Consider the following 15,384-nt stretch of genomic DNA (forward strand, 5'->3'; position numbering starts at 1 on the left):
ACAGAACAATATTTTCTCATATGTTTGTATGGAAACTTGCTCAAAAATTTTACCAAGGATGTTAAACTATAATATTAATCTTATCTACATGTTTCTAATTATTTTATGGTTTATTCCTCACTCTTACATAAATAAATTGCATTATTAAGTTCCTAGGAACATGTCATTACAATAATTCTTCATCATCAGCTGCATTGTTCCAGAATTTCTCAGTTCCTTCCTTCACTGCAGTTTTCAGAAGATCATCATTACCTTCAGCTGATGTTTAGGTGATGGTGGGAAATGATACCTCACAGATCTATACATACACAGCAAGAGAATAATACCTGTAGCCTTTTAACTTCAGTCCTTGATATTGTCTTTTTGTCTTCAACTAATGTGTTAATATCTTAAGGTGATGCTGGAGACAGTAACTCAGAGCACGTTTCTGTCAAACGCAATGGTTTGTGATCCCCTGATGTCTTGGACAGAGTTATCCGGGACAACCGAAGATGACTATACCAGCTGTGATCATCAGAAGGGTATGTAAATAGACTCCAAAAGAAAAAAATGAACAATGTCAAAAAGTCAAGGGCGATTTGAATTTAATTCATTCAAGACTAATCATGCAGCATGAACCTGCCGCTAAGCCTTCTATTATATGCAATCTATTTTCTAGTCTCACTGACCTTTTCAAGCGTACCACCAGCCGTGCAAGGTAAAGGTACACAGGAAGAGTAGTAACAAGGAGCAGCTTTTGTTTTGTTATGCATTGTGTTGAACTAATGCTTTGCCCTCATTTGAAAAGGTGATTCACCTAGTGCAAGCAGAAACTTGCAAAGGACAACATGGTTTATTAAGACGGGCCGGACAACTATGGCCTCAGATTCTTGACTCCTTTTGTTTACCCCATCTGCTTGAAATCCAGCATGTATCACCAAAAACATTCCCATAATACAGAACTTCAGCTATATAATGGAAGAGTAGTTTAATTCGGGAGATTTACAGTTCCTCAAAAGCTCTGCAACTTCGTAATTAATATCTGTGACCAGATAAATACTGGTCACTAAACTGGCAAAAATTAGGATTCTGAAAGTCTGAAAGTTCTGGTGAGAACTGTATGGCTGTGGAAATACATCCACAATAACACAAGAGTTCCCCGCTGCAGAATTTGCTGAAGTTAAGCCTGCAATCCTTTAACTGTGCACGTGGAAACCCTATGCTTTACCAGGCCATCCATCTCATGCGGGGATCCCAACTCTGTTTGAAGGAATTCCAAATGTCCCAGTGCCAGGACAGGTCCCAGTTCAGAAGCTTAAGTAAGTGTTACTTATTAGAAACCTTCTCCCTTCTAAACAGTTTAAATTCCTAAATAGTCCTAATAGTCTTCTCTGCACTCAGGCTGAATCTTCCAACAAGCTCTGAAAAGAAAGGTAGCACAAACCACTGATGTTTCTAGGCCAAAATTTTGGTAAAAACTGAGAAAAAATTATGCTTTTATGCAACATTTTTCTCTTCCAAAGCCATTTTTCTCCTTTTGCATGAGAACACTGCTCGTCTTATAGCAAAGACTTTGTTTTGCCAAGGCACAGTTTGAGTAATAAAGAGGAGAACTTTCCACTGGGTTTCTGATGGTGCTAATCCATGACCACTGAAGACATAGTGTTTTGTTTCTACATTGCTAAATTTGACATACAAGGTAGAATATAAATCTCCTTGCTTTAACTACATGGCTGTATTTAAAGCCCTGCAGAAAGTTAATTTTTATTTTTTAAAAAATCATATTGTTTTAATATAAGTTTTCATTCCAACATAGAACACAATCCTAAATTTAATCTGAAATCACAGAAAGTATTCTGTTTTAAAATTTAAACAAGCATTTTTAAATATCTAACGTGATTCGATTTTAAGTTAATTTTGGATCAGTCAGAATAATTCTTCTTCCTTTGCCTGGATTTTTAGTATAGATTTGCCTGTTATTCGATCTTCTTCCACTTTTTTAAACAACAAAAAAAACCCAAACCCAAACCCAAAAACCACAACACTGAAATTTGAATAATCCCAAGGGAACTTCTGATATCAGCAGAACAGCATTTGCCAAAGGAAAGCAGCCCATCTGAGTGATTTTGACAATTTCTAGCTTTACTGCTGTCCGTTACTGCCTTAACAGTATAAGGCGTGTGACTCTACAGCTGCGCAGTTCTGAATTCATCCAGGTGAAGGTGCCTCATCCATACCGCAGCAGTTCTGTTGAACTGAATTCCACTTGTAGCTAAGTGCCAAGCTCCCTCAGGTCTTAAGACACACAGCTTTGTGCAACAATCATCTCAGACTGCCTCTTGCTAAGCAAAGCTGAGCTGAGGAAATAATTAGCCTTTTCTGACCAGGGTAGGAGCTATGTTTCTTTTTCCACATGTTTTCTATTGCTCAATTTTTGATGCATTTAGGCTTTCCAGGAGTCCTTCGTGGTTACAATCATTTCTTTCCTGAAACAAATTTAAGCCAACCTGTGAGTTCTTTTATCATTTCTTACACAGCAGCCAAGGATTACATTTAACACGTCTAGCTCACACAAATAAAACCACTATCACAGTGCCACCGCTATTGCACAAGAAGACCTTGATCAGAAAAGGAAATACTTTGCTCTGAAGCCAGAGAAGAATGTAGGTCAGTGTAATAACTTTCAACTTATACTTTCTTCTGTTGACAGCAATAGGCTTAAGAATCATGATCTCTTGAAAACCTGTTTTGTGTGTGCTAGAAACAAAGTGGAAGCTCAAGGTTAAACAGATGAAAAAGGGATGGCAAGACCGTAGAAAGAAACAGATGAAGATTTACAGGCTGTCACTGGGCTCAGCTCCTGTGCTGTTTTTATTTTGTGTCAATCAGAATATATCACAATTTATATTGGGGTGGGGGGCATCTTTTTTTTTTAATAGAAAGTGGAGGAAGTTAAAATCTGTGACACTAAAAATACTGTGTCATTTTCATTTCTTCTCTCTGTTTTGCAGCACTGGGTGAAAAAGGGAAAATAATACAGAAAACATACAGAAAGTCTAGGTCCAAAACCTTTCATAGAGCCTTTGACTTTGGACGATATTTTCTTCTACAGTGGCACAATACCTTGGACACGTCCATCATTTAGAAGATGGAAAAGCTCCCTGAATGCTTAACTCTGGTATGAGAAACAAAAGGCGAGAGCATAAGCAAAAGCGGGGCCTTTTAAATGCTCGTCATATACAACAGTGCTTCAGGGGGCCCTGGGATATTAAAAAAAAAAATAAAATCTGAGCCTTTGCAAAGCCAAAACAAACAAGGAAACTAGACCAGAAGAGTGCTGCTCCATGAAAGAAACATGCTGTACCGTTTATACGGCAATATAAATATTCCCAGCAAAGGCTGATATTAATCACAATCAAGTCAAAGTTTCAAGACCAACATCCAAGTATCTCAAGGTTATTCACTGTACCTGTGGAATGGCAAAATAAATAATGGTGCTTTTCTTTCATGTTGCCTTAATATAGAAAAAAAAAAGCAATCCAACACTCTGGTAGATAGAAGAACAAAGCCTTGTCACTTGGCTGCATATTGCACACAGATACAGTGAAGGGGTGTGGGCTGGCTTAGTCCAGCAGCTCATGGAGCGGCCTGTGAAACACAGGGCTGGATTCACGCCCAGCCCCACAGGGAGGCCCCTCTGCTGCGCAGTATGTCTAGCTGAGGCCACGGTGACGTTCCAGTTTTCCTAAGGGGGGGCGGGAGGCTGTTGGCAGAGGATTAAAAAAAAAAAGTTTGCCTTGTCCCGAAAGGGATCGATTCATCCTTCTGCTTTTCTTGAGCAACCTCTGAAATTGGGATTCCCGCAGAGCTCAAGCCTAATTTTAAAGCTTTTTTGTTTTTTTTTCCTGGCAGAAGCCTTGTAAGCCTGGTGCTCGCAGCACTCCCATTCTCCCCCAAGGAAGCCTTCAGACTGTGACGTAGCCGGGTGTGCGCAGTCGACAGGGCTCATAAAGCCAATCCAATGTCAAGCTTATCTGATTTTCCTTTTAAATGAGGAACTGAATAAAATCTGAGACTCAAATATCCTCAAGGTATGGGTCCAAAAAGTCAGACCCAGAGGTTCTGCCCACCTCGTGGCTTTCCTAGTATGTCACAACAGTATCTCAGGGTTTAAAAAACAGTGTTAAGTATTACATTAATTCTGTATGTGCATACATATGAAGATATTTATAGAATGGGAATGATCCATTAAACCAACACAAATTCTTATGTAAATTTTTACAACTTACAATTAGAAGTATTACTTCACAGAAGCCATTTAAGTTGCATGATCCCTATTTTAGTTTTTCTGTCACAATTTTGTACCCTTTGAATTAATTTTACTTTGGAAACATATACAGACTATTTGCATCATTTTGCACTCTGGATTGGCTATCTAGACAAAAGACAGATACAATTCACTTGGCTTGCAGTGTTATGATAACCTATTTTGAATTACAACTTCATATAAGCAATGCCTAAAATGAAATATTCAGGATTCATTTGGAAATGAAATAATAATTAGTGAATGACCAGACTGAGAAACTATAAATTTAAGTCAAGTGTAAGATGCTGTGAGATGTGAAAATAAACTAAACATTTTCTGATTTCTTTACACTACTCTTATTCACATGTTTGATTGCCTTTCTATTGGTATTTACTGTTCTGTAACTGTGCCACTCCAGTGATATAATAAATATTACAGATAATATATTAAAAATCAATTTAGAATCCTTAATGCTCCTAAAGCAATAACCTCTCAAGGCTGGGATTCCTGTAACTGCTTAAGAATCTCACCTGAGACAAATTACTAGTCATCCTTAAAAAGTTTAAAATAATAGAAACAAATTGAGTAATGAATGAATGAAAATAATGATTCCAAGATGCAGACTTGAATTCTGTTTTCCTTAAGCGTTATCTGAGCGCGTACAGGAAGGACATATTTTTGCCATTGCCTATAATTGTTCCAATCACCTAAAAAAGGTAGCTGCAACTGCACAGACACCCAACAGAAGAAGCCTGCAAGATTAGACCTTTGCATACGTGTAGCACTCTAGACCAGTGAAACAAAAAGCAGAGCTTTTTAAAGCGTGTGCCCATCACTATAAGCCCAACCACCTCCAATAATAGGAGCCTGGGTTTTGATTCTAGAGAAAAAGTGTTTGAGTCACAGGTCATGCTTGTTTGCTGCAGCACGTAGGTTTATCATACCAGACCTAGATTTTACATCAGTAATAGTTAAAATACATTTTTTGAGGTGAAAAAGAAAAGACTTATTGCAAATATATACATATTTTTATACATTTTCCTGGTAACTGCATTGCTGGGGAGAGAAGCTTGTTATAAATTGGGCATTTAATTGGTAAAATAGTTTTAGGTTTCAATTTCCTGGCAGGTTTACTTAAAAGCTCTTTCACTCTTTCATTTATCTATCAGAAATGTTTATCCAGTGATAAGTGTGTTGAGTAATACATTTTTCAGTTTCTAATCTAACAACAAAATATTCCCTTTTATGATAACAACAATGTTATTTTAGATGAAAGAAGTAAAAGAACTTGCTGGAATTATAAGAAAAATTATAATAAATTAATGGTATTTACCCATCTGCCACAGAAAGTAGCTAGGTGTCTTTGAATAGCAGTACTTTCACGTGTGAGGTCCAAGGTTATTTTAGTTCTAGGAACGCATCACTCCTTTGCACTGCAGAGTGTTAAGTTCTCTCAAATTCTGCACTCTGACCTTTTTCAATGTTTTTGAATTGCCGTTTTAAGAGGCACATTTTTTTTCCACATGTAAGCACTTTCTGTTGAAATGTCTGACACAATTAACGTGAATATTTGAAATACAAAAGGCTGTGACAATAGGAGACAGGAAAATGCAAACGGCAGGGCCTGGTGTGTTCTAGAGGAATAAGGAAAGCAGACTACAGTCATAACAGAAGAAAGGAGAGGGATAACTTTTGCTTGAAATATGTTTATTAAAATGAAGCGTAGCATGAGTTTTGCGTTGCAAAGTTCGTCTTTCTTGTCAAGCATGTTGCAGATTCTTATTCTTTCTGGATATCCATCCACCCATAATACTGGAATAAGCACAATATCTGTGAATGGTTGCAGTTTTGCTGTGACCAGTACAAACTAGATGCCAACTGCATTTCCTTTTCCCACTTTAATATCAACAGCTTACAGTTGTGCAACATGACCCAAGAAGAGTTCCCTAGATGCTGCAGGCATTTGTGGCCAATACTTGTGCTTCATCTTACAGATTATCAGGATGCACGGTCAGTATTCCAGACACCAACCACAAAACAAAAAGCATGGCATTTTTGTGTGAATTTCACACTAACAGAAAATGTGGCATCCACAGCCTTGAGCACTGAAGAAAGGCAAAATGCAGAGGCCACTTAGACACTGCGTTGAGGAACACAGAGAGACATGGCAAGCAGAAGACAAGCTCAATGCCTCACAATCACACGCAGACCAGGCTCACCTCTGTGAGCCATTCAGGTCTCAAAACAAACCCCAGTACTGCTCTCTTGTTGGCCTTTCAACTGAAACTAGTCAACCTGCATAATCCAAGGGAGGTTTACATCCTGACTGAATATAGAAAGACATAACATTGTTATTCCTGTAACTCAAAGTAGTGAAGGTTGCTCTGCTTCTTAAAAAGCAAGAAGTTTTGTTTGATGGCGTTATTATCAGTGCAGTATGCACTGCTAATCCACCTCATTAGTAGTAGGCTTAATGATGTTCTTGAATGGAAACAATTTTAATTTACTATTTTTAACCTTGTCTTGGAAGATTTATTACTGCTTCAATGAACTTAGGTTAAGAAACTAAGTTATTGACAGTTTTGTCTAAGCGAAAGAGAAGTGAAATCTCTGCTGCAGATATCCTTTCTCTATATTTATTCTTTCCCAAAGATTAATTAGCGTGTATGTCCAGTTAGGATAATTCTACCAGGGTCCATTGTGATGATATGAGCAAAAGACTTTCTGCTAAGCAGGGTAATTCAGAATGTCGTTTCCCTATGCCATAGCAATGAGAAACTGAGGAGTGTTTTAGCTGCTTGGAGCCCTTTATGGCCCAAGACTTCTCTGGTTTAGGGAAGTATTTGACCAAACTGGAGCCATAGGGCTGCTGGGAAAGAACTAAAGGTTTAGGCATGAGGGTCCTGGATATCCCCATGGGAGCTCACACTGCCAGCGGCTCCCAATGGTGAGCAGCTGCTGGGTCACAACGTGCTGGAGCTTAGCCATCCTTCGCTGATCCCCTACCCACCTCTCAGCTGCGCAGTGGGGAGAGCGGCCAGCGAGTCATAGGGACCAGAAAGGGAGAAGGCAGCAGTGGAGGGTGATGTGGGGGGGAGGGCAGGCTGAAGCTGAAAGGAACAGGAGCCTTGAGAGACTGGGAAGACAGGAGACAAGGCAGTGCATAAGAAAACGTGTGGATAAGCATTATCAAAACGAAGTAGGGTTGTGCAGTGACTGAGAGTGTTGTCACTAGGATAGGTAAGACTGGGAGAGGTGAGAAAGACTAGAGGCTGCCAGAAGAACAAAACAACCCTGTCTTTTAGGTTGGCACTGCTCTCCTCTGGGACTGGCAGCCATTCCTGTCTTCCACCCAATATTCATGTATGATGTTAGGCAGGCCATTTAGAAGGAGATTATTAAATGCAGGTGATAAGGACGTTATTGAGGGAATTAAAGAATAGAGAGCTGGGAAGAAAAGCTCATTAAGAAAAATAACTTTTTATAGTCGGTGCAGACATTGAACACTTGGCAGTAAATTAAATACAACAGATCATGCATATCCACCTTTATGAATTGCATAAAGGCCTATGAGGAAAGGCAGTGTATGGTCCAGTAATGCAAGACCTTGTCACAACGTACTTAAACAATGGATCAAACTATGTCTGCATCTGCACAAGCAGGCTTAATTCTAGCTTTTCCCAATTTTGCATGCCAGACTCAAAACATGAATCAAGTTCCTTGAATGCACATTTGTATGTGCAATGCATTTATTTATGTCTTGAGAATGTAACGACTCCTTTACAAAGGTGATACTGAACTACCAATGCAGACAAGTTCCAGCCATGTGAAGATCTGATTTCCAGCAGTAGAGGTGATTTTGACTTAGGGGAAGGAGGAAGGGAAGACTGCAGGAGTAGTTTTGAAGGGACAAGGGGCTGAATGGGAAAGGACTAGTCTAAGTGTAAACAAAGGGAGAGGAAAATGTGATATAGATGACAGCAAAAATCAAACGTGAAGGGACCAGTGGGAAAGGAAACTTAATACACGGGAATCATGTGAATAGAGACACATAGACATGATGCAAAGAGTAAGAAGAAACCCCAAGATTTTAAAAAAAAGCCCCACAGACATAATCGGAGTAGTGGGGGGACAAATTATTTTAGCAGCAGCAAAGTTGAAAAATTATTTCACGGTTTTATAGTCTACATTTTCTACAACAAATATTCTGAGAAATATTCACAAGCAATGATGCAAAAGGCTGGGACTTGGCTTTAAGTTTCAGTTCAGAAGTTATTCTTGTGAAGAAAAAAAATGAACACTGGGTTATATTTTTCCCTTTTAGGCATTTCCTTTTTTACTGATGCAAAAGAAACAAAGCCATCCAACAAGAGCTGTAAGTAAACTTGTTTGTACATAATAAGCTCCATTCAATGGAATGCACTGTATTCAAAGATTAGCAATATTTAACAGTTCAAGGGACTTCTAAAATTAAAAAAAAAAAAAAAAAAATCCAGGCCATTTACTTCTTCTCTAGTGCTTTTCCTGAAATACCTGCAGTATGCAGAGAAGTAAAAATTAGCAGACATCTTAACAATTCTGAATTAGTATTTTGAAGGGAGAATACCCTTCAAAAGAAGGGGAGCCTTTGTACATTCGCTGAGGCTGCAAGCCAGGCACTGAGCAGAGCAAAGATGTTCTTTTGTGCATAGATTCCAAAAGGCCAGAAGCATGGCTTCATTTCCATGAGAATACTCCTAATTTTTGCGAGTGGTAGTACAGCTGGTGGACTAACATACAGTCAGAAATACAAATCCTATTGATCCTAAACACAGCCAAGTTTGCTATTTATCTGCTGAGGAGGGAAATGGGTAAAGCTAAAAAATATCAGGTGTCTGACTACATCTAAGCATAATCAGAATATTCTGTAATCACTCAGTTCTGACCATAACCAGCTCTAATAATCTAATAACTCTCAGTCAGCTCTGGGGTATTAGTGCTTCTGGCTGGATTTACCTGCGTTCCACTTCAGGATTTGGGGAATGTGGGATACTGCCTTGGTCAAACCCTTCAGCCAATAAAAGAATACTGAACAAACTCATTGACATGAAAGACTCCAGTGAAAAGAAGCAGTCAGAAAAAAAAAATATATTCTGGAACACTGTCTTGACAATTCTAGCTGATGCTCTTCTGGGCCAGTAGCAGACTCCGAGTATGCTATGAAACCTTCATAACAGAAAGCATAAGCCCTTCAGATAGCCCTGCATGTATATAAACATCATGCTTCCATCTTTTTTTTAATATTATGGTTTCACATGCAGCAAAACAAACTCTTGGAGGTTAGCTCTCAGAAACATAAACAGAATGGGATATAAGAATTTAAAACTGCAGCCCATCTTCACAAAAGTTCCCCTATTTTGTTATTTTTAGCCCACTACTACCTATCCAGTGAAATGGATTGATGGGTCTTCACTTTGTAGTCAGTCTCACAGGATTTCACTGATCACCCCTCTCACTAAATGTATACCAAACAGATGTAATTTTTTGTAGCCACTAGAGTGGTGAAACACTGGACAACTTTCCCCAGAGAGGTGGTAGATGTCCCATCCCTGTAAACATTCAAGGCCAGGTTGGATTGGGCTCTGAGGAACCTGATCTAGTTGAAGATGTCCCTGCTCATTGCAAGGGAAGTTGGACTAGATGACCTTTAAAGGTCCCCTCCAATCCAAACTATTTTATGATTCTATGATTGCATGCAACTATTGTTAACAGACTTTAATAATTCTTCCCATTGCAGTCATTCATTTTCCTGTTCTGATTGCTCTCCACACCACTGCAATATTGAGACAGACACTGTTGAAGTGTTGGTCATTTGTGCAAGCATATTGCCTGCTGAGGAAGTTTTGACTTTTTAGAAACACTGCACAGCAGTAAGCAAGAAGTCTTCAGCCTGCACATCATGGAGGACTACATTTTGTCCATGCACACCATGCACCAAATTCCATGTGTCTAAAGAGCCTAAAGAATCCAAGTATTTTGAACAGAGCATAGACAAAAATTTCATGGTTCTTTGTGCTGCAATCCATGAAGTTCCGTGTTAATTATTGACATGGGTTTACCTTTCTGCTAGAGCTTTAGTAAAGTTAGTAGCTTGCTTTGACTTAATGTTGCATGGCATTTGAATAGGTGACCTTTTGACCAAGTTGCCACCAGACTCAGGAGTTCTTTCTTCACTTCTCACGTTATTCTGCAGTTCAGTCCCAACCCGTGATAAGGCATGCAAGAGGGCAGGTAGCATTAATGTCCAAGAACGTCACAGTCATGGTAGAATAAGTACATATCAGAAATTCAAAACTGAAGTTAAGATTACACAAGCTATGTTGCTCTAATTCTCCACCTCCGTGTGGTTATCAAATGAAACTTTAATGACACCACAAACAAAATTTCACTGAGGTTTAGCTTTTAAATACTGCCAGCTCTCACCGTTTTATCATGAGACTTGAGGTATTTTGCATTTTTCTTAAAGCCATACTTCCTTTTCTGTTTACCTTTTTAAAGTGCTTGTAGTTATCTTAGTGGTAGAGATACTGAAAAAACATAAGCTGAAAATAACCTAAAGGCTCTAAATGCAGAAAACCAATTAAGAAACCTCAGATATTTTTATAATTGTCATTATTCTTATATCGCTCTCAGGACCTTGGGCTGTTGGGGGGGGGTCTGACTCATGATTTTTAAATGCTTTTAGTCAGTGTTGGGACTGAACATTCATTTAACCCACAGCACTTTGATTAGCTAGAAACTAATCTGAAGTTAAGGCAATGACTGCATATAATAGCTCTACCAGCTTTTATAGTAGAGTCCCATTTTTTTATAGCACATCTGGTGCTCAAAAAGCTTTAGAACTGAATTGAAATAGCAGAAGATTCTAGCAATGCTGGGAAATAGACTTTGCAACTCCTCATTCTATTGTCTCATTTTCAGGCAAGCCAATGTTTGTTACAATCTTTCGCTTAAAACACTTCAAATGAAATTGAAAATTGCTTTTAAAACAACAAGTTAAGTAAAGTACTGTGTTAAAGTCACTGAGGATCAGTGGAAGATAAGGTATGAATGACAATAACATGCCAGACAGTAAAATTCACTATTTTCTGCAGTAAAAAACGTATTCTAGAATCATAGGTGTTTACATGACCGTGATTTATATTTTTCTGGAGCAAGTAATTTGAAGCCAGTTACAGAGAGGCAATGCACTATAATTTTGAAAGTTAAACTGGGATAAGTGCAATTGGTTTGTGAAGTTGACAACTCGATAACAAAATGTTCTGTAAACAGAATTCTACCTTAGTACTTTGGCATGTGTAAGAAAACATCTGCTGAATAGCTGTCTTCTTCCTGTTCAAGACCTGCAAAATTCTCATTTGTGGGAATTTGTAAGAGATTTGCTCCTTCCTCCTGATGAAAACAGTGGCATACTGGAACGGGAAGACAGAGGGCAAGGCATTTTTCGGGTTGTTAAATCAGAAGCTCTGGCAAAGATGTGGGGACAAAGGAAGAAAAATGAGAGAATGACATCTGAAAAATTGATCAGAGCTTTCCGGTGAGTTACCAGGCAGCAGGACCTCTCATTTCAGTTGACTTCTACCTCAGCATCCATTTTTCACAACTATACTGAAAACTCAGGGTGGAGGAGTGAGTGGGTGGTGGGATGTCCGGTTATTTTCTTATTTTTTTCTATAGGTTATGAGATAGCACTGGCTCTGCTTTGTATTGCTTTACATTTAGCCCTATTATATCGTCTAGAACCAGAGTTGTAACTCTACTGATGACAAAGCTATAATACTTTACCTCATGTAAGAATTTCAGATTGTTTGCCAAGTGACCCCTACAAAATGACCGGTTTTGCTGTAGCAGTAGCATTGGTCATTTCTTCGGAACTGTGGTAAGCTTAGGGAAAAAATACAACCAAAGAACACATTTCTTCTTAATTCTTGTATCTTTCAAACAGTGGAAGGCATACTCCAAGGCATCTGGGAAAGTTTAATGCTCTTCAAAGTCACAAGAGCAATTTAACAGAAAGACAGGAGCTCTCTGGCTATAAAGAACACAATGACTCGTGCTGTTCTCCTGCCATGAAGTCCATGTAAAGAACTCCTCTAATGTGACTTCTACTACTACTCCATTCTTCTACTGTTTTCTCCTTTGTTTTCTTTTCTTTTCCCCCCTGCAGTTACTATTACAAAACTGGCATTTTGGAACGAGAGGACAGAAGGCTGATGTACAAGTTTGGAAAGAATGCCCACGGAGGGCAGGAGAACAAGATACGAACGGCCCCATGCTCCTTCTTCAGAATGAAACTTGCCACTGCCTGAATAACCCAGCTGCAATGGACAGTTGACGGAGAGGTCTTCTGTTCCCTCTCTGCCCTCTGCTAGTCTGGGCAAATTCATTGTAGTGTGCTTCAAAAGACAGACCAGAGCAACAAAAACAGCACTTGCACCGTGGAGTTGTCTTCCTCTCTGTGCTTTCTGTCAAGCACTATCTCCTAGTACACCTTCAGGAATATCCCCACTGCTACCCAAGATATCAAGATTAATTTTGGTATTTAAACCTCTCTGTCTCTCTCTGTCTCAGCCAGTATGTCCACTGAGAAGCACTAAATTCCTCCCCGTTTCATTGCCGTTTAGAAGAGATTGTTTAGGGACATTTCCCAGTTTGCTTCGTATACTTCGGAAGAACACAGAAAATTTTCTTTCATTTTGTAGGAAAACCACTTTTCTAATCCGTTCTACCCTAAACCATTATATTTCTCAGATATGCTAGAAATCACTATGTTGTCCAAAATGAACAGTCCTCTCTATTTCTCTGGATTTAATATGTCCAGTCAACCTAGTTAACAATGAAATAAAACTCTTTTGTGAATTTGGTATTTTGAACCTAAAAAGGGTTCACTGCGATTACTTACCACTGTTCCTTGTGCTATGTTGGTAAGTTGCAATTGATCACAAGATAAAAATTCTTGTGTTGTTTGGAATAAGACAATTTTGAGGGAAAATATTAAGTTCTGTGAAATCGAAGTTCACTTCCTACAAACTGTCATACATGGAAGTTAGAATTTTCCTTTTAATAACATTCATGAAGATGAATTCAAGTCAAGTTTGCATTTGAAGAAGCAGTTCTGGAAAGAGTACAAGCATTTGCTGAAGTAGATTAATTTTGAAATGCAAATGACTATTTGTGGAGAGGTTTCTATACCTTTTGACCACATCTGTACAAACATAGGTTTTATTCTTCAAAGCAGCCTATCACATACAGCAGTACACACACCAACCAAAATTAATGTGCACTAAGTGCCCTCAGATGCTCCATACATCAACTTTACAATAAGTAAATTTGTTAGAATGAAAGGTAGTAAATAGAAATTTAACTGCAGTTTTTGAAAGCATCATACCTGTTCAGTAGTTTTACGGAGATGTTTTTTTCCACATAATGAATTTAAGCAACAGTTGTAAATCCATCAACCATTTCAGGCCTACTGTAAGTGGCATTCAAGGCATTTTGATGGGCCTGTGGTCTTGCTTTCCAGTGGATGGCTCTTCAGTGTGTTATTCTGCGTAACCTCAAGTCTCATTCTTGCAACTCAGAAAACTATAGCAGGGTCTGCAATAGCAATTGTGTTTCACAGAAAGCATTTGGTTTAAGAACTGAGATTATCAAATTAAGTGCTGCTGCAATACCATTTTATGTCGGTGCCATATTACACAGGGTTAGTGGGCAGTGGCTGGGATTTAGGATGGCTGTTACTGACTTTGCAACCTACATCATGTGCCAGCTTCATCTCTACCAACCAAAGGCTGAAAAATTCAGCTTACAGATGACTATCACTGAAGTTTCTTCAAAAATTCTGCATATCTGTTTGGATATCTGCCTCTTAAAACTGTTTTTCACCTTTTTTTTTTTTAACGTCTGCAAAGCAGCTACACATATTATTACTGAGAGATAAACCCCTTGAGGATATGCATATGGTATAAAGGGCATACAGTGAGAAATGCTCTAATTTTATTGCAGCTGCCTATTTCCTAACATCGGACAATGACTTTCCTAAAAGAAGAATCATCAGCCACAGCCAAAATAAGGGCACTAAACGCCACATAAAAAATATTTCTCAGGCCGTGGCAAGACATAAAACTGAGGGATAAGACCTTTCAAAATATATTTTACTACCTAAAATGCACAGATGTGGTGCAAATATATTCTATTCAGGCTGTTAATTAAAATCAAACCTTCAAAACCTTGAAAATTTGCAGGAATTAGCCTGTGTGTCGTAGTCTGATGATTCTCAGCCATAATCATGGACAAAACCCACCCAGGTGGCCCTCCTTTCGACCCATCCTCTGCCAAGTTTAAGAGAGATCCATCAAACACAAGGCTCTAATGCAGTTACTCAGATTTACTGTAAATTTGTTTTTGACATGTGAATGACGGTAAAATACCCACTTCTGGATTTGTATAGTTTCCTGCTAACTGCAATTTGGTAACAATGTGAATGAAATATTAAATATGCAAGATACGTGGCTTTTTTCCATTCATATGTTCCTAACCTATACCAGAGGTACCCTGGACACCTCTGCACTTTTATAAACACGTATCTATGACCCAAAGACAGAAATGTTTCAACATCCCATCTTTTGATGTTTTTCTTTCGCACATAATGACTTGATTTAAATAGAAAAGCTACACTAATGGATCACATTATTCACAAGCCGTGTGGACTCCAGAGCATGTGTATGCGACAGCCTCCTCAGGTAGCACACTTGGGTTAGCAGGTACCTCTGGGTTAGCAGTACTCTAAGATGTATGAGGACGTAAGAGTGCACCAATGTTGCTGCTTGGGCACCGCTGGGCCAAGGGCTCCAGCAGCTCCCCAGGGCCTGGCAGCCATGGCCTGCCCCACCGCACCAATGGGGCAGCAGGTGGGCAGCATCAGCCCCAGGCACCGTGTACCTCCCCAGGGACTGTAGGTGGGGCTGAGGATCAGGCCTTGTTAGGGGAAGCAGGGCCAGACACAGTGCCGTGGCTGGGCAGGGCTGTGGGCACAGGGACAGGCCAAGGCCAGGCTGGGC

At 39.2% G+C, this 15,384-nt stretch overlaps 1 protein-coding gene across 1 annotated transcript; it reads left to right on the top strand.

Annotated features, from left to right (window-relative positions):
* Nucleotides 1-397: 397 nt before the first annotated feature.
* On the top strand, nt 398-12,633 carry ELF5 (E74 like ETS transcription factor 5). The gene is given in 7 exon segments (XM_054198070.1): nt 398-521; nt 6,061-6,230; nt 6,232-6,295; nt 8,610-8,660; nt 10,451-10,597; nt 11,666-11,861; nt 12,492-12,633. Coding segments are annotated over 7 exon segments (894 nt in total).
* Nucleotides 12,634-15,384: the final 2,751 nt, after the last annotated feature.

The sequence above is a fragment of the Rissa tridactyla genome, chromosome 4, assembly GCF_028500815.1.
Source record: "Rissa tridactyla isolate bRisTri1 chromosome 4, bRisTri1.patW.cur.20221130, whole genome shotgun sequence".
NCBI classification, from domain to species: domain Eukaryota; kingdom Metazoa; phylum Chordata; class Aves; order Charadriiformes; family Laridae; genus Rissa; species Rissa tridactyla.